At 46.7% G+C, this 27894-nt stretch overlaps 2 protein-coding genes and 1 non-coding gene across 5 annotated transcripts in view; 2 read left to right on the top strand and 1 right to left on the bottom strand.

The window, feature by feature from the left end:
* The window catches only part of LOC135907658 (dicarboxylate carrier UCP2-like), an 88420-nt gene extending 75530 nt beyond the window's left edge, over window positions 1–12890 (top strand). For both annotated transcript variants that reach the window (XM_065439361.2, XM_065439360.1), the window contains exons 5-7: window positions 122–337; window positions 7854–8136; window positions 10525–12890. In XM_065439361.2, the coding sequence (XP_065295433.1) occupies window positions 122–337; window positions 7854–8136; window positions 10525–10717 (692 nt within the window). In that variant the 3' untranslated portion in view covers window positions 10718–12890. The remainder of the gene's footprint in view (window positions 1–121; window positions 338–7853; window positions 8137–10524) is intronic.
* TRNAL-CAG (transfer RNA leucine (anticodon CAG)) lies at window positions 1906–1989 on the top strand. Its single transcript has one exon. It is a non-coding gene; the product is annotated as a tRNA-Leu (tRNA).
* Window positions 12891–16864: 3974 nt separating the features above from the next.
* Ilp7 (Insulin-like peptide 7) overlaps window positions 16865–27894 on the bottom strand; it is a 41472-nt gene continuing 30442 nt past the window's right edge. For both annotated transcript variants that reach the window (XM_070526960.1, XM_070526959.1), the window contains exon 4: window positions 16865–18984. In XM_070526960.1, coding sequence (XP_070383061.1) covers window positions 18761–18984 — 224 coding nt within the window. In that variant the 3' untranslated portion in view covers window positions 16865–18760. The remainder of the gene's footprint in view (window positions 18985–27894) is intronic.

The raw sequence follows: 27894 nt of genomic DNA, 5'->3' as shown, positions 1-27894 counted from the left end.
GAACAGAGAGACATACAACAACTGATTGATTGGCTGATTCACATAGTGCATAACTGATCGATTAGTTAGCTCACGTAGTGCATAGCTGATCGACCTTCATTGCTGTCCCTCACGCGGGCAGGACACAACAAGGGCGGCAACTCCGCGTCCGTGCTGGGCATCCGCATCCTGGCCGCCGTCACTACGGGCGCTCTGGCCGTGGGCCTGGCGCAGCCCACCGACGTGGTCAAGGTGCGCATGCAAGCTCAGTCTGGCACGGCGCCCCGCCGGTACCGCAACTCCTTCCAGGCGTACCGCACCATCGGCCGAGAAGAGGGCATGCGAGGACTCTACAGGGGTGAGTGACCGTCTCCTGGTGTGCATCCATCTTATGGATACGACGTCGCTGGGCGAGGTGGGCTTCACCACAGGAGTGAAGTGACGACTACCACATAGGTGATCGATACATACATACATACATACATACATACATACATACATACATACATACATAGTCATATCATAAGAAGCCAACAAACACTGACACCAAGTACAACATAGGGGAAATTGCATGTGCTTAATAAATGAAATAAAGTAATGATAAATTAATGGAAATTAAAGTGGATGAAAAAACAACTTGCCGCAGGTGGGAACCGAACCCACAACCTTCGCATGTCGCGTGCGATGCTCTACCAATTGAGCTACCGCGGCGTCCTTTCCCCATCCACTTTTCTTGGGTATTTATGTGTACTAGTAGAACCCTGGGAGTGTTAGTGGTTGTGGGTTCGGTTCCCACCTGCGGCAAGTTGTTTTTTCATCCACTTTAATTTCCATTAATTTATCATTACTTTATTTCATTTATTAAGCACATGCAATTTCCCCTATGTTGTACTTGGTGTCAGTGTTGGCTTCTCATTATATGACTAATAAATATCGGGTCCCTCGGTTAACCCCCTTTCTTCTCGTGTGTATATATATATATCTATATATATATATATATATATATATATATATATATATATATATATATATATAACAATCACAAGCATGCTACTTCTCGGGTCTAGGGTTGACGGCATTTCTTTGCACATCAACTACACACCGTTCTTTATTTTTTTCAAGGGCCCCGCCATATTCCCTAGGCAGTGGCGCTACCTATATGGGCAGTCGGCCTGACGGTTTGGGCGAGCGCTCCGTGTTGTATGCCACGGTATACGCTCGGTGGTAGTTATGAATCGCTTTTTTTTCACGCTCGCCTGGTCTATTTAGCATGGAACGGCGTCTTATACATGGGAAACGGTTCTGTGAGTCGTAATGAAGTGATTTAAGTTGGCATGGCCAGAGTTCCTGCTGGCCTTGAGGCGGACGTAGCCCCCAGTGCTATGTGCGCGCGTGTGTTTGGGCTTACGATCAGCATCGGAGACCAGTAGTCCATCACTGAAAATTTGTTTCACGAATGCGACCTTATGCATTCTCACTGTAATGTTAAGCTGTAATTCTGAGGATATTACAATGACAAAGTAAGCGCTTCATCTCTTGCTTTTCCTGTTTTGTGAATACGCAACGATAAAGTGCGGTTGACTCTGTGCTACTTTACACTGTTGGCGTGTTCCGTCAGGATTGCCGACCGTTCCAATATTCAGGTTGTAGTCCGGTCTTCCGGGCGGGGGTTCGAATCCCACTTCTGACAAGGGTTCTTTTTTTTCCCTGTCATGTGATGTAATATGAAAAATTGGATTGGATATCGTTCTTTGATTTCGCGTACCCATTGCGGGGTATTGGCCAAGATTTGAATGGTACTAAAAGGATGTTGGAATTGCAATGAAACGGTAGGTAGCGCTTCATCTCTTTCTTTTTCCTTTTTTGGGAATACGCAACGCTAAACTACTGTTGACTCTGTCACACTTTCCTGTTTGGTCACGTCCAGTCAGGATGGCCGAGCGGTCCAAGGCGCTGCGTTCAGGTCGCAGTCCGGTCTTCCGGGCGTGGGTTCGAATCCCACTTCTGACAAGGGTTCTTTTTTTCCCCTGTCGTGTGATGTAATATGAAAAATTGGATTGGACATCGTTCTTCGATGGCGCATACCCACTGCAGGGGATTGGCCAAGATTTGAATGGTATTAAGAGGATGTTGGTATTGCAATGAAACGGTAGGTAGCTCTTCATCCCTTTCTTTTTCCTCTTTTGGGAATACGCAACGCTGACGTACGGTTGGATCTGTGCCAATTTCTTCCGTTTTCGTATTGCGTCAGGATGGCATTTTTGACTTTGAGCCACGCTAGCGAGCATCGATCATGAGATCCGTAGGAGCGGCTTCAGCGGCCAAGAAGGCTCGCGGTACCAGGAATCTTGCCTCAGAAGACCAGGAATATCAAGTTTTGCTGCCTCAACTGCCAACAAGTCGATCGGTCTGTTTTTAATACAACGCTTTTCATGCTGATATGCGCGCCAGGTCTTATCGCGTGGAGCATTTCCGCGATGCGCAGGACAGCTTAGTTCTACTTCCTCACCTTATCGCCCTAGGGGCCTATCAGATGAGTCATGCTTGTGCAGTAAATTTCAAGAGCGACGAGGGCGTGGAGAGGCTTGCAAGTACCAATGACGTCAAAGCGAATGAACATCGGTGCATTGTAGTTGATCCAGCCAAACAGGCCGTGCAGCTGAAGCTGCACTGTATGCTACACGGCGTGCCGGACGAGGACACATATGCACAGCCCTGTTAACGTTCGCAAAGCTGAGAGGGGGGGGGGGGGGGGGTTCCGGGAATAGTGGCGTGTTCACGGAGTACAAGATAAAGCTTCGTCAACAAGGATGGCGTCTTTGGTTCTGAAGACGGGCATGACCGTGGAAGACCTGCCGCATCAACTTCGTGTCGCTGGTGAGCAGGCCTTAGTTTTTTTACAAAGCAAAGCACCACTTTGCCTGAAATGCCGAAACAGCGGACTCGGTCGACGTGACTGCCGCGTCCCGAGATGCGCAGTTTGCCGTCGCTACGGCCACAACGAGACGGAATGTGTTAATGCGTTACGCGTCCGTCACAGGACCGGCACTGCGCGGGGTGACGTGGCTGTGCTCTTAATGGACGAGGCTGACGTCGATGAAGCTTCCCGCGCACAAGTCCTGCCTTCGGACGCAGTTACGAGGCCGTCTGTGCATCTGATCGGGCTACCATTTCCCCGAAGGTGGCAACTGCGCTATCTACGGATCCCAAGCTGCAGTGCAGTGCAGAGTGCGGATCCCAAGCTGCCGTGAGCTGCAGTGCAGAGGACATGCGACAACAGGGGCGAAGAAGAATCGGCCACGGAACCCGCTACTGCCGGACCGGATGCAACAGCGCTTGTACTGGCAACTGCTTGGGTGGACGTCGTATGCAGAATAGAGTACAAGCAATGCGGCTATGAAAAGAGCAAGGGACTTAGCCAGCAGCGAGGACAGGAACCTTGACAACGAGACCAAAACGAACCGCCGCCCAAGGCGCAGGCGGGTCGTCAGGCGCCCATGCGTCCGTGGCCCAACGTCCTGCCGGACAGGCGGACGGCGGCACCACCGCCTATACGTAGGACCACGCGCCTCTACTGGGGCGCCCGGCTCGATGGGCACCTCTTCAGGATCAGCCTTCGTGTATTGTAAAGGTATGCTTGGGGATAGAGTGGCTTTCCTTAGAGCAGTTAAATTTGGAAGGTTTTCTTCATTGTGTTGGGATCGTTGGTTTTCCAGCGGCACCGTGCGAACGGCTTGCCTTTTGCGGATAAATGGCGGTGAAATTAGAGGCAGCACTGAGAGTTGCCACGTTAGATCTTTAGATAATCGGGGCCATGGAGCGTGCAGGTGACAGTACCAACTTAGCCGCTTGTGTGTAGAGAAGGAATCCGATGTTGTTGATTTACAAGAAGCTAAAGTCGAAACTCAAGAGCAGACCGATCGTATGGTGACGCCTTTCACGGTGCATTACGACGTGCGTGTACGCCATGCTAATGGCACATCAGGTGGATGTGCATTGCTAATACAGAAAAGTGCTGGTATTTTTGAAGAAAGTGTAACTGTTTGTCAAGCTGGCCGCATGCTCATTGTCCGTTTTCTTTTTCTGGAGCTTCGCGGCGGCTGTTATGCGTTTTCGCGCCGAACAGTGTGAGTGATCGATCGTTGTTTTTTTAGTGTATCGAGCAGCATCTAAAGTGTGATCGCTTCATCATATTTCTTGGTGATTTTAGTTGGGTGTGCTTTACGGAAGACCGACTCAGAGGGGAACGTGTTCGTGACAAAAGTGCCCTCCGTTTCAGCACACGAATTGAAGACCACAACTTAGAAGATGTGTGTCTAGTTTTCATTCACGGATGGTATGATTCTGCAGTACACGCACATTCATCGAATAAGCCGAGCAAATTTGCACACACTCTGTTTCTCGCGACTTGATCCTCTTTGTAAAAGTTATAACGTCGCACAGCTATCGTTCACGGTTCATACCAGGGTAAGCTTCGCGATGGGAGAAAAATTTAAAAGAACACGGTTCAATTGGAACACGTGAAAATTTAACGAAAAGCTGCTTGAGGATGAACCATTTGTGCGCAGAGTTAAGGAAAATATAACAGAGTTGATGGTAAATAAGCATGAAAATTTTATTGCGTCATCGGAGAAATCGAACACCCAATTTAACCTCATTTCAATCGAAAGTGGAAGCAGTCTTCAGCGTGATAAACTGCAGAAACAAAGAACTATAAGGTCAGCTTGAATTTTTGATAAGTGCACAAAATACGGTTCATGTTCAATTACCTGAAAACGTAAAAAAAGTAAGACATGCACTGGAAGTTCTGACGCAGCGCAATACAAAGCAGCACTTGTACGCGCCCGGATCGAACGGTTATGGATGGGTGAGATGCCAAACAAACGGGCGATGAGCCATGAAAAGTGGCACGCGCCAAGAAATAAGATTGGGCTGACACGTTTTCAAAACGAGGTGACGTCAGAAGCTTCGTTGCTCGAGAGAGCCTTTCTTGAGAATTATTGCGCATAGTTCGGCAACGTGACATGCTCCGGACTAGGCTCTGACAGTGAATTCACGAGCGAAATGCCAAGGTTGACAGATGACATTAGAGAAAGCCTTGAGATGCCAATAAGTGTTCTCGAGATCGAAAGGGCGATAAAGGAGCTGCTGTCAGGCAAATCGCCAGGGCCGGACGGCCTAGGCTCCGTTTTTAGGCATGAAATGCTTTTAGCTCCTGTCGTCGGCGACCTTCAAGATACATTTAGCCAGAATATATAACTGTTATCCGGGCAATCAAGGCGAGAATGTGACGAGAACGAAACGAGAGCATCCGGCAACCAGTAAAAACTTTAGAAAATGTGTTCTCCGGCCCCCAATTCCTTGTGCAGGACCGCATTACACACGCTAGTTACTTCCCCAGCAAGTTACAAGAATAAAATATCGCTTCCAATTTCTTCGCAATGCTTGTTCACAATATCATTCAAGCTGTAACTTCTTGTACGCTGTAGTTATATTTGACATTTCCGATAGCAACGTTCAAAAGGAAGCTACAGTGCACCATGCACTTGATTGCCATTTTTCGACGCTGAGACAGGGTTGCCTGTGCGCTTTTCAACGCCAGCGGTCCGTGACTTCCGCGGCGCGGGTTTTGCGCCACCTGCTTCGAGAGATGGTTGTGAGTAATCGTCGAAAGGAGAGGGCGCGCTTCCGGCCGTCTTCCTCGCTCGCACACGCAAGATTGAGCGGCGTTCGCCGAATTACCTTCGCGCGCTTTCACTCGCACATACCATCTACGGCCAGCGGCGACGGTTTTATAGACCTTGGACTTTATACGGAACGTCGTGGTGACGGCCCCGCCGACGGCAGAAATGCGCCTGGAGTGTCCATATATGTGCTATCGCGATGAAAAGTGCCACCCTCATTCCGCACGTCACACGTAGTGTCGATTCCAAAAACCTAATACCGGGGAAAACTTCTTTAAGTTGGTTAATACAGACCCATTATTTATTTATTTCAGAATACTGCAGGCCAACAGTTATGGCCCATGCAGGAGGGGCTATACAAGGCATGTAAATACACTGTGACATAAAAAAAGAAAAAAGAAAATGAAAGAACGGCAGTTTAACAGATTGCCGCTAATAGACAAGCAGAAAAATATATATACGCATGTACATATTCATACATATATATACGTATATGCACATATACACCACTCATTCACTCAAACAAATGCTCTTCTAGAGCTTTAATAAAATTAGGGGACTGGAAGATGGCCCCTGGAAGACGTTTCCAGTCGGAAACGGTCCTCGGGAAAAAACTGTGTTTGAATGTTTCAGTTCTTGCAAAAATTGGTTCCAGTATGTCCAGATTCCAGATTAGTTCCAGAGTAATTAGTTCCAGATTAGTATGTCCAATACAGATTACAAAATGTTCACGAAAGTTCTGGCTAGTCGGTTCCAATGCATGATTAAAGAGCTTATAGGGCCACACCGCACGTGTGACATTAAAGGCCGCGCAATTTTCATGAACACCCACATTGTAAGGAATGTGCCGGATTGTTGTGATGCCATTGAAAGTCGGGTGGCCATGTTGCAGCTAGAACTTGCGAAAGTCCTCGACCGGGTGTCACATGAGGTGCTTTTCTCTATACTGCAATACTGTAATGTTGGCAGCATCGTTTTAGATGGCGTTGAAATGGCTTACGAGGAGTGTTCAACGCAGGTTATAATTACGAAGAGTCTTAGTTCTAAGGTGCCAGTCCACTCGTCTATACGACAAGGTTGCCCCTTGTCTTCTGTGCTTTTTGCCGTATACCTCGAAACCTTTTGTGTGGCAGTCATGCTTGATGCGAACACACGTGGTTTTGGGCTTCACGTCCCAGAAGTTAAAATCCTGGCTTATGCAGATGACTTCGCCGTCTTTTGTGAAGGCAGGAAAAGCGTGCTTGGTACTGTCTGCCTTGCAAGATCTTTTTGCAGGATCACGGGTGCCCAGATAAACTTCCAAAAAAGCATGCCGGGACGGGATGCCTACAAGTTTCGCCGGAATGCAGTGGAATACAGTGCCTTCACTCTATCTAGGAGTGCCCTTTGAGCACTATCAGGACTCGACGCAGTTATGGAGCGGGCAAACAGAATTGGGGAAAGAAAAGATAAAGGGATGGTAGGGCCGGGGATTGTCAGTGTTCGCACTTGCCTTAGCTCACAAAGTTTTTTTATTGACAAAGTTCGGTGTATACTGTACGTAGTGTTTATGCCTCGTGTAAACGTTCAAAATATGCACTGACTATTGCTATTTTTTTCTTTAATTCCACTTGGGTACGAACCAGCCAGCCACACAATACTTTATGCCAGAGTTACCAATGGTGGGCTCGCACACTTGTTCATTAGGTAGATAGTACTGCGGTTACGCTTTCCTCCATATGGTCATTCAGGCGATAATGGCAATTGAACTGCCGCAATTTGTTGTCTTCATCCAAAGTTATCAGTAGAAGTGCGAGTGGTTACTATCGTGATATAGTTGCATCGTGTAGAATACTCTGTGCACATTTTTCGCTGGAGTATTTGTGCTCAGTAGCAAAAAAAAAAATTGGTGGGGTTCAGCGTGCCTTGAACCTAGTTATATGAATTAAAGCGCTGTTAAGCATGGTTAGACACGGCTCTTCAGGCGAGGCAGATTGACAGCATTGTGGAGGCTACGATTGTTTCCTCAGATATATCCTTGAGAAGCATTGGAGGACATTGAAATCCGGCATGTATTGGACAGTAGTGTTGCCGAGTGTCGCACGTGACTGAGCAGCAACTGGAGAGAGAGAGAGAGAGAGAGAGAGAAAGCCAGTTATGGCAATAAGCGTATTGATGTTTCCATTTTCGTTTCTTTCATTTTCCCTTTAGGCATGCTTCCGAACATCGCGCGCAACAGCATCGTCAACGCGGCCGAGCTGGTGTGCTACGACAGCGTCAAGGAGGCCATCCTGTCGCGGGGCCTGCTGGGGGACAACATCTCGTGCCACTTCGTGGCGGCCTTCGGGGCGGGCTTCTGCGCCACCGTGGTCGCCTCGCCCGTGGACGTGGTCAAGACGCGATACATGAACGCCGGCGCGGGACTCTACTCGGGCGCCGTCGAGTGCGCCGTGCGCATGTTCCACGAAGGCGGACTCATTGCCTTCTACAAAGGGTGAGCGAAACCACGTGTGTGTTTGAAGTTTGAAGTTTATTATAATTTTGACAATACAAGATTGTCATGGCACCGGAGCAAAAGGCGAGACTGTACACGCCTGACTAGGCCCCTGGCGCCACGAGCACAGCAGACAGTGCAAAAAAATGTATACATATTGTCAGGATTGGGGGCTCAATCCCATCGTCCGTGGTCCTTTGCCAAGATTGGAGTACGGCATGAATTCGGAGGTAGCTGGCCCATGCCGTCGTCCAACTTATTTACGCTGAGATCGTTGATGAAGTAAGAACTGCTTCTCATCGAGAACGAGGAAAAGGGGTTTATTTACAGAAATTAACTCAGTCTAACATGACTGCTTGAGAAAAAGAGTATCAGTCCAACATGACTGCATGAGAGAAGTTACTCAGTCTAACATGACTGCTCAAGAGAAGTGTCCTCAGCATTCGCACAACCACAGTTTTTATACACTCGATCCGCCGGTCATACGACGCGGCGACTGTTCGTTTACTCATCACCAACTCGCCGCTGCTCTGCAGATCAGTTTACGTACACAAAGGCAACCGCGCTCTGATGCCCGACGACGGCGTTGGCGGGGTGCCGTTCCGGGAACTATCGGTGCCGATCGAGGGTCGCTCGTTGTTCCGTGCCACGCCGAAGCGTGAGAAGCACAAAAATACGTCGTTCCCGCGGCAGCTTGTCCATGCGTGTCAAATCAGCTCCGTGTTGGGGAACTCCGGAATCATTGTTCACGCACCGAACTAGTTCCGTCACAATGTCGAAGGGGCTGGAGGAAGGCGGCGGATTCCAGCGCAAAGGCCGCTTCTTCGAACGCCTCCCAGCTGCAGCGACGGAGAGGGAGAGGTGCGCGTCGTGTCGCCCTGTCGTAACTGTGTGGCAATCTTGTTTCGCAGCTCGCCATTCTTAACAATATATACACATAATACACACATATACATACTTATATATACGAATGATACAATTATACATACCATTAATCAATGGAACACAATAAGTATAAATAATGAAAATGAAGAAATAAAGTACATACAGAAAGATACAGGAAGGCCAAAAGCCAAGTGGGAACAAAAAGTCTTGCAACGCATGTAACTGCATATCAGTCGAAAAACAGAAAATAAATTACAATAAACAGGTGTCAATTGTTGGAAAAATACAGTTTTGATTTTCTGAATATTGAAATAGTTGAGGAATCTTGCATGATATCAAATTAAGCATTCTCATCATTAAGTAAATTAGGAATCTGCCACTGTAAAAGCTGATTGCCGTAGTCTGTTCTAGTTTTTACCTTAATGAAGTTCCTAGCTCTTAAGGTGTAGTTAGTTGTGGTATTAGTATATATAGAAAAAAAAAGTTGCGTTATCGATACCGAACTCATATTTAGTGCGAAAAAGTGTGGCACGAATCGCAACACATCAATCGGCACCTTCTTCTCCCGGGGACACTCCATTTTCAGGAAAGATGCTTTTTTTTTTCGCCTGCTCCCGAAGTTGAACTTAGATGCCGCTCCATTACGGTGGGCGCAACCAAGCTGATGATGATGACCCTTCCGCACGCCACCCCTCGCTTAATGGAAGGGTCATCATAATCAACCTGGTTACGCCCACTGCAGGCCTTTGCCCTGCAGTGGGCGTAACGACGCTGATGATGATGACCCTTCCATTTAGCGAGGGGTGGCGTGTAGCAAGTAATGATAATGCTAAACGTTACCAAGCATTCCGTGCAGTAAATATTCTTGTGCGGTGTCAAGTGGGCTTGATGGAGTGTAAACATTCTGCGTCTTCTCATTACAATCGCCTTAAGCAGTCTTCGTAGCGTTGCAAGTGTTAGCGCTGCAGTTGACTCTGTGGCATACTTTATCACCGCACTTCAAAACGAGACGCTCGGGTGGAGCCACTGCGGCCTGACTCTGCAAGGCTCGATCCGCGCGTAACTAGGGCCATCCTCATTTTCCTCCTCTTCCTCTGAGAATTTGAATTGCGGCATGGTAGCAAGAATTACTGTGCGAGTGACGGTCCGAACCTCACTCGATAATGTTTGATGACCTTTGATTCGACATTGACATTGCTCCACCTCTCTTGAAGCACACGTTCCCGCCTCATTCAATGAAGCATGTTTTCGTGAACTCATTTTTTTAATGCATGCGTTAGATGTCCCTTTCCGTATGCAGTAGATCAGTATCACAGGCGGGATGGTTGCAGTGCAAATAATGCTACCAAAAGCCGAGTAAGCAAAGCGTTGCACTGTAACCTCTCCTTTTTGTTGTTTTCAAATTGCGTCGGGAAGTGGCAGTATGCACAAATACATTATTTTTCTTCTCAGTTTCGTTCAAGCTGTCGTAGTTCAACTATGGTCCGTTCTTTTCCCGCGCAGGTTCACGCCCTCGTTCGTCCGACTAGGTTCATGGAACATCTGCATGTTCATCACGTACGAACAGCTGAAGCGACTGTTCCACCACTTGAACAGCGGCGACGGCTCGTCCAACTGCCTGATCGTGGGCCAGGACAAGATACACCTCTCTCGCTATTCGGTGCTGGCCGAGCCCAGCGCCGCCATCATCCTTTAAGCCTGTACATATCACATACCTTCCCCATCTCACTCGTCATGCAAATAGGCTGAAATAGACAGGAGTGTGCACTATAGGTTGACGCGCTGGCACGATTACAGTCATGGCAGTGGCGGTGGTTACTGAACATTCTGCAGACGACAATAATTTCCAGCCAAACTCATTGGTGCAGACGAAACTAGCGGAACTGTACCACGATAAGACTTTTTTTTTACATTATCAGAAGATAAAAACAAGCAACGCAACCTAAATAGCATACACACCCTAAAAAAAAGAAAGGTCCCTCGTGACACACCTACTGTGTTATCAATTATTAGGAGCTTAAGAAAGCTTGCTCTGACATCGCGGCGCCCCAGAATGGCAGGGTCTAGTTCGATTCGCGGAGATTACGAATCGTTTGTACTGGTAAGTATCGAGTCTTCAGGTGATTCTAGCACTCGGCAGCGAAAACGCTATTTAAGAGCACATCAACTGGCTTCACTATTTTGGAATGTTGCTCACGTTTTCTTTTTAATAATGTGTACGGTCAGATATGCGTATTCGTGTCGGTTAGACGAACATATATGCAGCTTTACATTTTCACGTCAAACTTTGTCGACGAAGGCAGAATTCTCAAGGAGGAAAACACATATATATTATATTATTGAAAGGGAGACTTGTCTGCCGAGCTGCTCCTAAAAAACTTTTTCTGCAGCCACTAGAAGACGTGTAGACGCCTCTCCGGAAATTTCATGAATTGCCTTAGGCACCGTGCGAACTTGTAGCGCTACAGTAGTTTTTCCCCACTGGTATAGGCTACTTGCATGTTACCCACTAGCTAGACTGCGAACTCAAAAGATCGAAAAAAGAAGACTTGGTGACGACTTATTCATACATGGCGTCTGTATTATCTATGCAGCTAAAATAAGTTTATAATAATGCCACAAAGCTGCATATATGCAGACTATCGACAATATTCATACTGTCTAGGTTGTTTTTTTATAGGGAAGAGTACGCTGAGTATCTACTTTGCACAAGGAAACGAATCTAGAAGGAGCGAAAAGAACATTGAAAGATGATTTTGTTGATGAAAGAAGTTTCCCATATATAAATAAACATGTAGGAGAGTGGAAAGTGGCTTTCTCAAATCCATGGCCCTAGTCCAGTGCTGTGCAAATAGTTGAGAACAGTCTCCGTAGTCCTCGCTGCCATGAGGTCACGCCATGATCCCAAAATAACAGCTTCGCATAATGTTTTCCTGCCGATGCATGCTAGCCAAGAGGTCAGCGTCTGCCTCTCGCGGGCGATGGGCATGCGCGTTCCTATAATTAGTTATAAAGTATACTGAAGGCAATAAAAAGTCAATAGAAAAACAGCGTTCTCTTAAGAACTTCTACAAGGGTGCTGTGCTATTTCGTAAACACATATAAAAGCGAAGCCCAGCAAACAGCTCTAGCTCTCTGCTGAAAATTTTGATATGGGCGATCCAATAATTGCATCCGCTTTCCGTACCATTTCTTCTCGACTGTCGTCGAGCCTTGTCACTTTGTTTGGAGATCGATGGCTAATATATGAAAAATTATAAAACTGCATACGGATAACGTCTCAGTGCTGTTTGGCACGCCTGTCTATCTCACCTAATAAATCACTCATAAATCACTACCCCGATATTATGAAGGAAATAGGTTGAGTTATAGTTACTCTAAAACAAGAACAGCCCAAGCGTTCAGCCTTTATCACAACCTTATCATAACCTTTCATCTCAGCGTACGTCTGTGAGACGACAGAGAAAAACATATCTGTCTCGCAGGACACATCTATAAGGCATGCTGCCGCCATCATATATTTACTATTGACGCCCGTTCAGTGCATTTTAACTTGGCCCTAAAGGCTACCCTTGCTCGTCACCGCGAGGTGTTTCGCATATCGTAAACCTTGTCAAGGGCTGCGGGCCTGTTTAGGTTCGTTGTGTTAACCCCTGAAGACAACCACATAATCGTCTGATCATGTAACACCGTTTCTAACACAAAGAGCGTGGCTACAGCGATGTGCTCCGCGTTGTCAAGACTTGTTTCCTTGAGTTTGTATAAGTTGAAATGACGACACCGAGTCTAATGCTCTCACCGCGACCAACCATTTGGTGCTCGGGTGCTGGGCGTGTCAGAAGGTTGTATTAAAACCCCTCTATTTTGTATTTACTGTGTCGTCTTCCTTTGCTAGGAGTGTGGGTCTTCTTTGTGAACGTCTCACCATTGGATTTGAACAGAGATGTTCAAGCATCTTAACCGCCTCTTTGATCACTCCATTGGGACCACTTGCGACAGGAATACTGTTAACTTTTTTTCATTGTCTCTTTGATGCAAAATACTCTCCTCTTGCTTAGCGTACGCGCACACACAGCCGTCCAAAAAATCTTCTACTTCGAAAGCTGGTCAATTGGCCGATTAACAGCGATTCATTGGTGTCTCAAGGCGACACAGACTTCTTACCGCCATGGTTGCTTAGCGGCTATGGTGTTGGGCTGCTAAGCACGAGGTCGCGGGATCGAGTCCCGGCCGCAGTGGCTACCTTTCGTTGGGGACGAAAGGCGAAAACTACCGTGTACTTAGATTTGGGTGCACGTTAAAAAACCCGAGGCGGTCCCAAATTCCGCGGTCCCCCACTACGGCGTGCCTCATAATCAAATCATGGTTTTGGCACGTAAAACCCATAGTCTATTTTTTTAGGCGACACCGACACATCGTCGTGAGGGGTTACGGTTAATTTTCTTCCCTTCCGTGTTTCTCAAAGGGAAACTAAAGTGAAACACTGAATCAGTTTATATTTTAACGTATTATATCAAAACAGCACATTCCTTCACTTCGTTGGAATCGGTTCGTTATTCAATGAGAAATTTAATGTCGAATGCGATTCCAGTGCCCGTACGTCAGAGTGACGTCTCGGATTACAAAATATTATTTCGCATTTGTACCGTTGTGGGCGAGTAAAAGTTATTGAAGCTTGCTAAATCTTTGGCTTCTTTAGAAAGTAATGTAGTCCATATAGACGTCCATCAATCACGTCACGGGGATTTGGGGCAAGAACTTCGAGGTGGCCACCCGTCTGCCTTTTACGTCTTTCCTGACAAACCATATCTCGTTTCACGTTAAGAGCAGATTTCCTTTTGTAGTGTAGAACGGTAATTTACTAATACAGCCCAATGGATGGATGGATGCAAAACTTTAATGAAGGTCCTGAGGTACGCGGCTCAGCCAGGCCATGCCCGACCGCCGCATCGTGGGCCCTCTGGACAGCCCATAGTTGCTTCTCGGCATCGGGGCTCTTGATAGCGGAGAGCCACTTGTCCTCGTTAATTTGTTCTATGCCTCGTAACGAGGGGCAACGCCAGAGCATATGGTCTAGGCTAGCGATGTCATTGCAGTGCCTGCAGGAACTAGTGGCATAAGTGTCGGGATAAAGCTTGTGGAATATTGCAAACAGGCTCGTATCCCAGCCCGGCTTTATACAGGCCAGGACATTTTTCTATTTAGTGCCCCTTTAACTGCGTACCCAAATTTATATCTAGACAAGCGTTTTTGCATTTCGCCCTAATTAGAGTGTGAGTAGAACCCGTAACATTGCGCAGGAGAACACCATAGACGGGTTGTAACTGACACCGCGTTTACCGGCATAACGTTTGCAGTGATGGGCGATTCAGTAGCGAGATCCACTGAGGAGCGGGCAAAGCAAATTTATGCAAGATCGATCATCGCTGCCGCACTTCCGTCTCTTATCACTACGACAGTGATACGATTACGAGTGATACTGAACGGTAGTAAACGATACGTATTGCGACACGACGTCTGGAGTACTTAGAGTGGCATCGCGCTAAGACTGGTATTGTTCCAGGAGGCATATTCGCGGTCGCCAGAGTATATGTGCGAGTTAAATTATGGGAGTGACTGCCTGCTGTAGCTGCGCCTCGGCTCCGAAGCACGCCGTACCGGAGATCCCTTGCTAATTCTTAACGCCATGGGTAACCACGCACAAGGGTGTTATATTAAATAGGCGTTTCCATATTCTGCCCTGACCGAAACGCTGCGGCCGCCACTACATATCGAACCCCTGACCTAATATGCAGCGGTTAAGCGCCATACGCATCCACCACACGAGGGCGCTGAAAGCATAAAAAACACGCTGTGGTGATGGCACGAGATGGTACGAGGCTGGTTTCGTCTGGCCACCCATGGCGGACACTTGCGCCACCTGGTGTTCGACCCAACCACTCTGCTTCCGTATTCCATCTAGCCGCACTGTCTCGTACTGAGCCTACATCATACTGAGCCTACTGTAACGTGGTGTACCACTTACGAGTATTTGTGGTTGCCGCATCGGACTGGCCGACAGTGCTGCACGCCTGCAACGACTGCAGCAGCAAGGAAACCATCGAACATTCCCTTTGTCTTGTGTTCTCGGTGCAGCACCCAGAGGCTGTCGTTAGCAAAAAGCGCTGGCACGCTTTGCTGACTGGCCGCCGCTTTCTAAGCAGACGATCTCAGAAAGTAGGCTTATACAGTTCTCGCGCCAGAATGGTACGACGGCACGGTTAAAGTTCCTTCGTTTAAGTGATGAGAAAACGAGAACAAAGTAAATGCTGCCACCTTGTTCTTGTTTTGCTCATCGGCTTGAATTTCAATCTCCAGCCTTCCCCCGTTTTTCTTTCGTTCAAGTGACTCATTTATTACAGCGAAGCCGTTAAGGACTAGTTTCCTCAGGACCGTGTCCGTGCGTAGACACAAAACTCCCCATACGTGGGCTGATCCTGAAGGTAGTGCAACGCCGGGCCTACCAGTGATGGAGGTGAAGCAGGCGTCAAGCACTCCCCATATGTGGGCTGATCCCGAAGACGGTGCAATAACGGGCCGACCCACCGCGGAGGTGCAGTTCGCCATTGAGGGGCCCACATACACAGCTTTGCTTCTCATCCTTCTGCACAGTGGAAAAGCACTGAGCTTTTCTGTCTTTTTTATCTGTGAGCGTGTCTGGAGCCTCTTCTTTTCCTCTCCGTGTGATAATTGGCTTCTCCGTTTCTTTACCTTTCTGCCATTATCGCTTTCGCAGTGCAAGGTAGCAAGCCGGATGTGTGTCTTCCTCTTTACCTGCCTGCCTTTCACACTTCATTCTTCTCTCTCTGCAGCACGTGGGAGTTCTTTGCGATGTCACCAACATATGTCACAAAAATATGGAAATTTTTGTGTCACTTGCAGATTCAAGTAGTAGACGTGAGGGTCAGTTCCTAGCAGTTTATGATGGTGTTTTCTGGCCACACCAGGTGTCGTAAGCAAACATGGGGGAATACGTTTTCTTTTGGGGCTATGAATACTTTCTCTTGCAGTTGGGCTATAGGCATATACAGCCGTAGCTGCTGCTCCTTGGGAACTGAACGTTTGCCTTGGCTAAAAGGCTGAAAACTTTGAATACATGGATTTAGTCGCAGTCTTGTATCTAGCGAGTTCTCGCGGTAATGGCCGGCACTCGTGAGTCAAGTCGGAAGCAATGGTGTGAAGGCCCAAGTTTCACTGGCTTTCTTCGCACTGCTGCTGAAAGATGAATAAAGCTGACGCTCTGGCATGTAAGAGGCTCGTACGCACTCAGACGAAACAAATCTTAAAGGCATTCGGTTAGAGTAGATTTACATACGTTATAAATATCTGGGAACAAGGGTTAATGGAGCTTAGGTGATTCCTTTTCAAGCGACATTTCTTACACATCTTCAATTAATTGTGCTTTTCTTTTAACAGTTAAGAGCGAAAAGTTTTCGGAATTCAATTAGGCACTCGAAATCTACACGTGTGTCTTGGATGTGCGACTTCATTCGCAAAGCTGACTGTTAAACCACCTCCACTCGAACGTGGCGCTTCGTCAGGTCCATGAATGAAGAACTCAGTGCAGTAGCTCGCGCCTTCTCAACAGTGTTAAACGCAGCAAGTAAATGTTCTCAGGTCATTGCAACAGTGCTGTGCGGCAACCACAGTGTTCGTCCACAAGCTTACCATGTTGCGCTGGAAGTGTGGATAAGTCGAAGTTCTTTGCGAATGAAAAAAACTCTGAAGCCAGTGATTCATTTTGAAACCATTTTTATTTTTCCGCCACCACCACCTACAGCGCTGGGGGCTTAGAGTGCTTATTTATTCTTTCTTTTTTTGCGGCCGCGAAAGGCCTATGTGTTGAAGTTTTTTTTTTTTTTTGTGGTGTACTTACGCACGCTTCACGGCGTACACAAGAAGAGGTAATGTGTCCCTGGAGAGAAGCAAGCACTGTACTTGTACATCTCTGAGAATCGGGACGGGTGTGACTAAGGAGAGGCTATTTCGCCTGCAAGACCCGGGACACGGTGTCCACACTTTTTTTTTGTTTGTTTCTGAGGAACACCGAGAATGTCCTTGCAGTCGAAGGACAGCAAGGATATACACTTCCTTTGCGCTATGTGCCGTTTCCTACCCCCTTCTCTCTTAACGGTGCGACCAGAAGACGCGTCTGTTCCAGGCGCTAACGCACAGACGCCCTCAAACATCCGGGACAACGAAGGGATCGGTCCGATAAGGGCTCCTCCTTGCATATCACAGCGACGTTTATCACAGGACTCCGTAAGCACATGCGCCAAGCGGGTGCGGCTGACGACCAACAGGGCTCGCCTGAAACGCAAGGCTTTTGCACTTTGGCTGAGGCGCCACAGGTGAAGCAGCAATGTAATAAGAAAGGAAGGGAAACAAACTCTCGCTGTTAAAACAAGATAGCGTCACGAGACAACAATGCTCGACATTTGACTCTCAAACATTTGCACCGAGCAGTACACATGGCCCATTCCGACAAGAAACCGTCTGTGATCTTGGAGGTAACATGGTGGCGCTTATTTAAACAGCCACGGAAAACGAAAAGGGCGTCATTGTTGACCAAAGTTAGAGGCATGCTAGGCCGGCAACTCCGAGGAAAGATAATATGACAAGGGTGAAAGGGGATAAGCAGAGTGCAATGACGAAATTTATTTGGATGTGCACTGGGAAGACATATATGCCAACAACTACCCGACTTCTGCAGCCCCCTTTTTTTCATGCGACTTCTCCTTGCCTTATAGTAGGGCGAGGTATGATTTGAGTTAAAATAGGATCACAAGTAACGCAGCTGCGTCAGCGTCGGAAATAGCCGAGTGCACGGGCACGTCAGGCTACCTGTTATAGGCCACAGACGCCTGACAGTGCCTATAGGTTTTGCCAATTTCTACGCGACAGGCTGCTCTTCGTGCCTGTTGATAGCTACCAACACGAAAAGACGCAACGGGCACAGGAACACAAGAAAAAGAGACTGGACGGTCACGAACACCAGGTCAATGGGGAACAGAGAAGGATCTGTAACCATGCACTCTACAAGTCTACACTGCGTTTTGTAGGGTCACGAGTGCGCCTGCAGACTCATGATTTGACAGTTCTTTTGTCCTGAGGGATGATTAGTAAGACCCCCTAACTTTGCCGGCTTGCGAATCCTTTTGGCCTTTTCAGGGACCACGAGCCACAGCCACGGTATACCATCAAGATTCATTCGTAAGACTAGCTCCTCCTAAACGGGTGCGTCTTCTGGTCACACACGTTTGTTCACACCCCTAAGAAGAAAGGGAGTGCTGGTAACTCCTCTAAACCGCAATTCCGCTACCTTGTAAAACGCGAGTCGCATGCTGAACTCGATTTCAAAGACCATCTCCCTAACAGAGCGCGAACAAACAAAGGTCGCAGAAAAACCGACAAACACCGTCCCTTGTTTGTTAGCGCTATGTTCTGAAGTTGAATTGACATCAAATTCGTCGGTTCCTCTTCCTTGCATTTTAAGAGTTTGCACTCCATCGAATTGTTCAAAAAACTTTCCACAGTGCGCAAGCGGACGGAGCGTACTGCGTCGACGAGGAAAGCTCAAACCGGAGTCAAATACGGGACTGACTCTCTTGCACGAAAGGGAGTCACCGGCACTCCTTTTGTTCTTGGAGTGCGAGAGACGTGCGCGCTGCGCGTGTGTGTCCACGGGAGCCGGTTCGGTCTAGCCCCTGCGGTTGCGTATCCTCCTACTGGTGGGGCAGTACTCCGCGTACTCTTCCCAGCTGCAGCCGGTCTGGACGTCACAGCACTCGTCCATGATGCCTCGCACTCCCAACCTCTGGCGCCGCCACGACTTGCGCCGTCCGCCACCTGCCTGCTTGCCCGTCACAGAGGAACTCAGAAGGCTCAGTGCGGTCTCGGGCTTCAGAAACACTTCAGCGAGATCTGCATGCACAGCAGGAAGCCTGGAATTAGATTATGTTAAAGCGAAAGAGAAGAATAGAGAGAGAGAGGAAGCTCTTCGGTGAAAACCGGGGAGATCTGTCGCGTGAAACGCCTGCCTTGCTACTAAAGGAGAACGTGGTGAGAAATAAAGTAAAAAACAAAGGACATACCACACCCGATGCGCACACAACACACCATACAAAATTAAAGCAACTAGTTGAGACCAGTGTCTCCCAGCAACCTCAATTTATTCGTAGAGCTGGCCGCCGGCGCGGCACCAGTCCATGGTTCAAGTACTCGTTGCAGCTCAAGGTGTGAGCCCTGAGATAAGGTTAGTGTGGGCAAGAAGATGGTCCTTTGGAGCGCAAAGAGGTGGAAATTGCAGAATAGGCCTGCTATGTATTCTCGTACATTGGTTCCAGGGCGCAATATTGATGCTGGCTACGTAAGTATACAGTGGTGTTTGATAGGTCAACGGCAACAAACTTCGTTCTTACTAAATTGGTTGTAAATGAGTAGCCTATAGCCAACCGAAACAATCTTCTTTTAACTTGCCTGTCTTTATATGCATCATTTCTCTCTCTCCCTATATGCCGTTGAAGCAATCTCAGCAATGTACTGGGGTTGGTTCTGTCAAAATTACTGATTAACCGCGATTGCATTGCCCCTAACCAGAGTACTGTGCAGTTCTTCCAGCGTAAATGCAAGGCAATTGCAAGTCCAAGGCGTACTCCCTCCCTACTTTCTCAACACTAATATCTCAACACCTCTACGACTCTTGCGCAACAGGAGCAGAGCGTCCCTATATGCGCAAAAAAACTTCTTTAGATATTGGTGACGAATTTTCTTCATTATTATTTTCTGTGTTTATTGATAGCACTGCTCCAATTTCCCGAAAATTTAGCCGAAGAGTGCGTATTACTTTCGCTATATTCAAAGCGCCTGGCATTAGGAAAATCCGCAAAAGTGCAAAGCCCATGAAACCTGGTTACTAATGATGCTGGCTCGAACACAGAAGCTTATTCAAGCAAGGTATGCTATCTGAATTTACAGTGCAGAAACTAGACAAGAACAAGAAGGACTGAATTGAGGACAAGAGCTGATTCCAGCTTGAATTCCACTGGAAGTTGCTGATGTAGCTACGGTCTCAAAACAGCACTCATAGCCACGAGATCAATTGACTCTTAGAAGGAGCCAGATGAAAACTAGGCACAGCAAGAACGAAAGAAACGTATAAACAAATGGCTGGCATTGGTTACCACAACAGCAGTGTTTTATCTTGGTATACTTCACAAACAAATAGAAGAAACGCACCAGCATCGGTACTACACAACCTTCTGGACGCATCAATGAAGTTATGGAGAGTTGCTATAGACAATGTCGGAAGCCAGTGCTGGTCCTCGACTCTCTTGCTCTTGTTCTTCTCCTCGCCCACTTTTCGCTCTGTCAAGTTGCTTTCTTCAAACTATTGCAATAAAAACAATGGCTTGAACCAGAGTGAACACAGATGGATTTAAATGTTTTTCAATGTTGACCTCGTAACTCTTGGCTTGGTAGGTTAAAGTGGGTCCGAATATGTTGGGTGGTGAAAGAGGAACTGCAGTCATCAAGCCTTCGACAAAGGTAGGGGTGGAGGGTACGTTTTGTAATTTGTTTCGTTTTCCAACAGCAAGAGAGCTTACGGAAAGTTTTCTGATCCACAGAAGACATCGAAAGCAGGTGCCTTTAATTTCGTCGAAAAATCTCAGTCGCCGGGACTGCGCAGACATCGTTTAACGCGATAACTAAGCGATTAGGCACAGAATAATTTTTGCCCATGAAATACCATGAAAATATCATTTTTCCGACGAAAAATAAAGTGTCTCGAAAGCACTGGTTCTCCGCATATCTCAATCCCCGGGACTGCGGAGACGCCGTTTAACGCGATAACTGAGCGATAAGGCACAGAATAATTTTTGCCCCAAAATCGAAAAAACGGTAAGCCTATAGCCCATGAAAATATCATTTTTCCGACGAAAAACAAAGTGTCTCGAAAGCGCTGGTTCTCCGCATGTCTCAGTCCCCAGGACGGCGCAGACGCCGTTTAACGCGATAACTAAGCGATTTGGCACAGAATAATTTTTGCCCCCAAATCGAAAAAACGGTAAGGCTATATAGCCCATGAAAATATCATTTTTGCGACGAAAAATAAAGTGTCTCGAAAGCGCTGGTTCTCCGCATATCTCAGTCCCCAGGACGGCGCAGACGCCGTTTAACGCGATAACTAAGCGATTTGGCACAGAATAATTTTTGCCCCAAAATCGAAAAAACGGTAAGCCTATAGCCCATGAAAATATCATTTTTCCGACGAAAAACAAAGTGTCTCGAAAGCGCTGGTTCTCCGCATGTCTCAGTCCCTGGGACTACGCAGACGCCTTTTAACGCGATAACTAAGCGATTGGGCTCAGAATAATTTTTGCCCAAAAATCGAAAAAACGGTAAGCCTACAGCCCATGAAAATATCATTTTTGCGACGAAAAATAAAGTGTCTCGAAAGCGCTGGTTCTCCGCATATCTCAGTCCCTGGGACTACGCAGACGCCGTTTAACGCGATAACTAAGCGATTTGGCACAGAATAATTTTTGCCCCAAAATCGAAAAAACGGTAAGCCTATAGCCCATGAAAATATCATTTTTCCGACGAAAAACAAAGTGTCTCGAAAGCGCTGGCTCTCTGCATATCTCAATCCCCAGGACGGCGCAGACGCCGTTTAACGCGATAACTAAGCGATTGGGCTCAGAATAATTTTTGCCCCCAAATCGAAAAAACGGTAAGGCTATATAGCCCATGAAAATATCATTTTTGCGACGAAAAATAAAGTGTCTCGAAAGCGCTGGTTCTCCGCATATCTCAGTCCCTGGGACTACGCAGACGCCGTTTAACGCGATAACTAAGCGATTTGGCACAGAATAATTTTTGCCCCAAAATCGAAAAAACGGTAAGCCTATAGCCCATGAAAATATCATTTTTCCGACGAAAAACAAAGTGTCTCGAAAGCGCTGGTTCTCCGCATATCTCAGTCCCCAGGACGGCGCAGACGCCGTTTAATGCGATAACTAAGCGATTTGGCACAGAATAATTTTTGCCCCCAAATCGAAAAAACGGTAAGGCTATAGCCCATGAAAATATCATTTTTGCGACGAAAAACAAAGTGTCTCGAAAGCGCTGGTTCTCCGCATGTCTCAGTCCCTGGGACTACGCAGACGCCGTTTAACGCGATAACTAAGCGATTGGGCTCAGAATAATTTTTGCCCCAAAATCGAAAAAACGGTAAGCCTATAGCCCATGAAAATATCATTTTTGCGACGAAAAATAAAGTGTCTCGAAAGCGCTGGCTCTCTGCATATCTCAATCCCCTGGACTGCGCAGACGCCGTTTAACGCGATAACTAAGCGATTTGGCAAATAATAATTTTTGCCCCAAAATCGAAAAAACGGTAAGCCTATAGCCCATGAAAATATCATTTTTGCGACGAAAAATAAAGTGTCTCGAAAGCGCTGGTTCTCCGCATATCTCAGTCCCCAGGACGGCGCAGACGCCGTTTAACGCGATAACTAAGCGATTTGGCACAGAATAATTTTTGCCCCAAAATTGAAAAAACGGTAAGCCTATAGCCCATGAAAATATCATTTTTGCGACGAAAAATAAAGTGTCTCGAAAGCGCTGGTTCTCCGCATATCTCAGTCCCCAGGACGGCGCTGACGCCGTTTAACGCGATAACTAAGCGATTTGGCACGGAATAATTTTTGCGCCAAAATCGAAAAAACGGTAAGACTATAGCCCATGAAAATATCATTTTTCCGACGAAAAACAAAGTGTCTCGAAAGCGCTGGTTCTCCGCATGTCTCAGTCCCTGGGACTACGCAGACGCCGTTTAACGCGATAACTAAGCGATTTGGCACAGAATAATTTTTGCCCCCAAATCGAAAAAACGGTAAGCCTATAGCCCATGAAAATATCATTTTTCCGACGAAAAACAAAGTGTCTCGAAAGCGCTGGTTCTCCGCATGTCTCAGTCCCCAGGACGGCGCAGACGCCGTTTAACGCGATAACTAAGCGATTTGGCACAGAATAATTTTTGCCCCCAAATCGAAAAAACGGTAAGGCTATATATAGCCCATGAAAATATCATTTTTGCGACGAAAAATAAAGTGTCTCGAAAGCGCTGGTTCTCCGCATATCTCAGTCCCCAGGACGGCGCAGACGCCGTTTAACGCGATAACTAAGCGATTTGGCACAGAATAATTTTTGCCCCAAAATCGAAAAAACGGTAAGCCTATAGCCCATGAAAATATCATTTTTCCGACGAAAAACAAAGTGTCTCGAAAGCGCTGGTTCTCCGCATGTCTCAGTCCCTGGGACTACGCAGACGCCGTTTAACGCGATAACTAAGCGATTGGGCTCAGAATAATTTTTGCCCCAAAATCGAAAAACGGTAAGCCTATAGCCCATGAAAATATCATTTTTGCGACGAAAAATAAAGTGTCTCGAAAGCGCTGGCTCTCTGCATATCTCAATCCCCTGGACTGCGCAGACGCCGTTTAACGCGATAACTAAGCGATTTGGCAAATAATAATTTTTGCCCCAAAATCGAAAAAACGGTAAGCCTATAGCCCATGAAAATATCATTTTTGCGACGAAAAATAAAGTGTCTCCAAAGCGCTGGTTCTCCGCATATCTCAGTCCCTGGGACTACGCAGACGCCGTTTAACGCGATAACTAAGCGATTGGGCTCAGAATAATTTTTGCCCCAAAATCGAAAAAACGGTAAGCCTATAGCCCATGAAAATATCATTTTTGCGACGAAAAATAAAGTGTCTCGAAAGCGCTGGTTCTCTGCATATCTCAGTCCCTGGGACTACGCAGACGCCGTTTAACGCGATAACTAAGCGATTTGGCACAGAATAATTTTTGCCCCATAATCGAAAAAACGGTAAGCCTATAGCCCATGAAAATATCATTTTTGCGACGAAAAATAAAGTGTCTCGAAAGCGCTGGTTCTCCGCATATCTCAGTCCCTGGGACTACGCAGACGCCGTTTAACGCGATAACTAAGCGATTTGGCACAGAATAAATTTGCCCCCAAATCGAAAAAACGGTAAGCCTATAGCCCATGAAAATATCATTTTTCCGACGAAAAACAAAGTGTCTCGAAAGCGCTGGTTCTCCGCATGTCTCAGTCCCTGGGACTACGCAGACGCCGTTTAACGCGATAACTAAGCGATTGGGCTCAGAATAATTTTTGCCCCAAAATCGAAAAACGGTAAGCCTATAGCCCATGAAAATATCATTTTTGCGACGAAAAATAAAGTGTCTCGAAAGCGCTGGCTCTCTGCATATCTCAATCCCCTGGACTGCGCAGACGCCGTTTAACGCGATAACTAAGCGATTTGGCACATAATAATTTTTGCCCCAAAATCGAAAAAACGGTAAGCCTATAGCCCATGAAAATATCATTTTTGCGACGAAAAATAAAGTGTCTCCAAAGCGCTGGTTCTCCGCATATCTCAGTCCCTGGGACTACGCAGACGCCGTTTAACGCGATAACTAAGCGATTGGGCTCAGAATAATTTTTGCCCCAAAATCGAAAAAACGGTAAGCCTATAGCCCATGAAAATATCATTTTTGCGACGAAAAATAAAGTGTCTCGAAAGCGCTGGTTCTCTGCATATCTCAGTCCCTGGGACTACGCAGACGCCGTTTAACGCGATAACTAAGCGATTTGGCACAGAATAATTTTTGCCCCATAATCGAAAAAACGGTAAGCCTATAGCCCATGAAAATATCATTTTTGCGACGAAAAATAAAGTGTCTCGAAAGCGCTGGTTCTCCGCATATCTCAGTCCCTGGGACTACGCAGACGCCGTTTAACGCGATAACTAAGCGATTTGGCACAGAATAAATTTGCCCCCAAATCGAAAAAACGGTAAGGCTATAGCCCATGAAAATATCATTTTTGCGACGAAAAACAAAGTGTCTCGAAAGCGCTGGTTCTCCGCATGTCTCAGTCCCCAGGACGGCGCAGACGCCGTTTAACGCGATAACTAAGCGATTTGGCACAGAATAAATTTGCCCCCAAATCGAAAAAACGGTAAGGCTATAGCCCATGAAAATATCATTTTTGCGACGAAAAACAAAGTGCCTCGAAAGCGCTGGTTCTCCGCATGTCTCAGTCCCCGGGACTACGCAGACGCCGTTTAACGCGATAACTAAGCGATTTGGCACAGAATAATTTTTGCCCCAAAATCGAAAAAACGGTAGGCCTATAGCCCATGAAAATATCATTTTTCCGACGAAAAAGAAAGTGTCTCGAAAGCGCTGGTTCTCCGCATGTCTGAGTCCCCAGGACGGCGCAGATGCCGTTTACCGCGATAACTAAGCGATTTGGCACAGAATAATTTTTGCCCCCAAATCGCAAAAACGGTAAGCCTATAGCCCATGAAAATATCATTTTTGCGACGAAAAACAAAGTGTCTCAAAAGCGCTGGTTCTCCGCATGTCTCAGTCCCTGGGACTACGCAGACGCCGTTTAACGCGATAACTAAGCGATTGGGCTCAGAATAATTTTTGCCCCAAAATCGAAAAAACGGTAAGCCTATAGCCCATGAAAATATCATTTTTTGCGACGAAAAATAAAGTGTCTCGAAAGCGCTGGTTCTCCGCATATCTCAGTCCCTAGGACTACGCAGACGCCCTTTAACGCGATAACTAAGCGATTTGGCACAAAATAATTTTTGCCCCAAAATCGAAAAAACGGTAAGCCTATAGCCCATGAAAATATCATTTTTCCGACGAAAAACAAAATGTCTCGAAAGCGCTGGTTCTCCGCATGTCTCAGTCCCTGGGACTACGCAGACGCCGTTTAACGCGATAACTAAGCGATTGGGCTCAGAATAATTTTTGCCCCAAAATCGAAAAAACGGTAAGCCTATAGCCCATGAAAATATCATTTTTGCGACGAAAAATAAAGTGTCTCGAAAGCGCTGGTTCTCCGCATATCTCAGTCCCCAGGACGGCGCAGACGCCGTTTAACGCGATAACTAAGCGATTTTGCACAGAATAATTTTTGCCCCAAAATCGAAAAAACGGTAAGCCTATAGCCCATGAAAATATCATTTTTCCGACGAAAAACAAAGTGTCTCGAAAGCGCTGGTTCTCCGCATGTCTCAGTCCCTGGGACTACGCAGACGCCGTTTAACGCGATAACTAAGCGATTGGGCTCAGAATAATTTTTGCCCCAAAATCGAAAAAACGGTAAGCCTATAGCCCATGAAAATATCATTTTTGCGACGAAAAATAAAGTGTCTCGAAAGCGCTGGTTCTCCGCATATCTCAGTCCCCAGGACGGCGCAGACGCCGTTTAACGCGATAACTAAGCGATTTTGCACAGAATAATTTTTGCCCCAAAATCGAAAAAACGGTAAGCCTATAGCCCATGAAAATATCATTTTTCCGACGAAAAACAAAGGGTCTCGAAAGCGCTGGTTCTCCGCATGTCTCAGTCCCTGGGACTACGCAGACGCCGTTTAACGCGATAACTAAGCGATTGGGCTCAGAATAATTTTTGCCCCAAAATCGAAAAAACGGTAAACCTATAGCCCATGAAAATATCATTTTTGCGACGAAAAATAAAGTGTCTCGAAAGCGCTGGCTCTCTGCATATCTCAATCCCCTGGACTGCGCAGACGCCGTTTAACGCGATAACTAAGCGATTTGGCACATAATAATTTTTGCCCCAAAATCGAAAAAACGGTAAGCCTATAGCCCATGAAAATATCATTTTTGCGACGAAAAATAAAGTGTCTCGAAAGCGCTGGTTCTCCGCATATCTCAGTCCCTGGGACTACGCAGACGCCGTTTAACGCAATAACTAAGCGATTGGGCTCAGAATAATTTTTGCCCCAAAATCGAAAAAACGGTAAGCCTATAGCCCATGAAAATATCATTTTTGCGACGAAAAATAAACTGTCTCGAAAGCGCTGGTTCTCCGCATATCTCAGTCCCTGGGACTACGCAGACGCCGTTTAACGCGATAACTAAGCGATGTGGCACAGAATAATTTTTGCCCCAAAATCGAAAAAACGGTAAGCCTATAGCCCATGAAAATATCATTTTTCCGACGAAAAACAAAGTGTCTCGAAAGCGCTGGTTCTCCGCATATCTCAGTCCCCAGGACGGCGCAGACGCTGTTTAACGCGATAACTAAGCGATTTGGCACAGAATAATTTTTGCCCCAAAATCGAAAAAACGGTAAGCCTATAGCCCATGAAAATATCATTTTTGCGACGAAAAATAAAGTGTCTCGAAAGCGCTGGTTCTCCGCATGTCTAAGTCCCTGGGACTACGCAGACGCCGTTTAACACGATAACTAAGCGATTTGGCAAAGAATAATTTTTGCCCCAAAATCGAAAAAACGGTAAGCCTATGGCCCATGAAAATATAATTTTTCCGACGAAAAACAAAGTGTCTCGAAAGCGCTCGTTCTCCGCATGTCTCAGTCCCCAGGACGGCGCAGACGCCGTTTAACGCGATAACTAAGCGATTTGGCACAGAATAATTTTTGCCCCCAAATCGAAAAAACGGTAAGGTTCTCCGCATGTCTCAGTCCCTGGGACTACGCAGACGCCGTTTAACGCGATAACTAAGCGATTTGGCACAGAATAATTTTTGCCCCAAAATCGAAAAAACGGTAAGCCTATAGCCCATGAAAATATCATTTTTCCGACGAAAAACAAAGTGTCTCGAAAGCGCTGGTTCTCCGCATATCTCAGTCCCTGGGACTACGCAGACGCCGTTTAACGCGATAACTGAGCGATTGGGCTCAGAATAATTTTTGCCCCAAAATCGAAAAAACGGTAAGCCTATAGCCCA

The sequence above is a fragment of the Dermacentor albipictus genome, chromosome 10 (genome assembly GCF_038994185.2).
Source record: "Dermacentor albipictus isolate Rhodes 1998 colony chromosome 10, USDA_Dalb.pri_finalv2, whole genome shotgun sequence".
NCBI lineage: Eukaryota > Metazoa > Arthropoda > Arachnida > Ixodida > Ixodidae > Dermacentor > Dermacentor albipictus.
The sequence above is the reverse complement of the archived record's forward strand: the minus strand, read 5'-3'. Positions and strand labels throughout refer to the sequence as shown.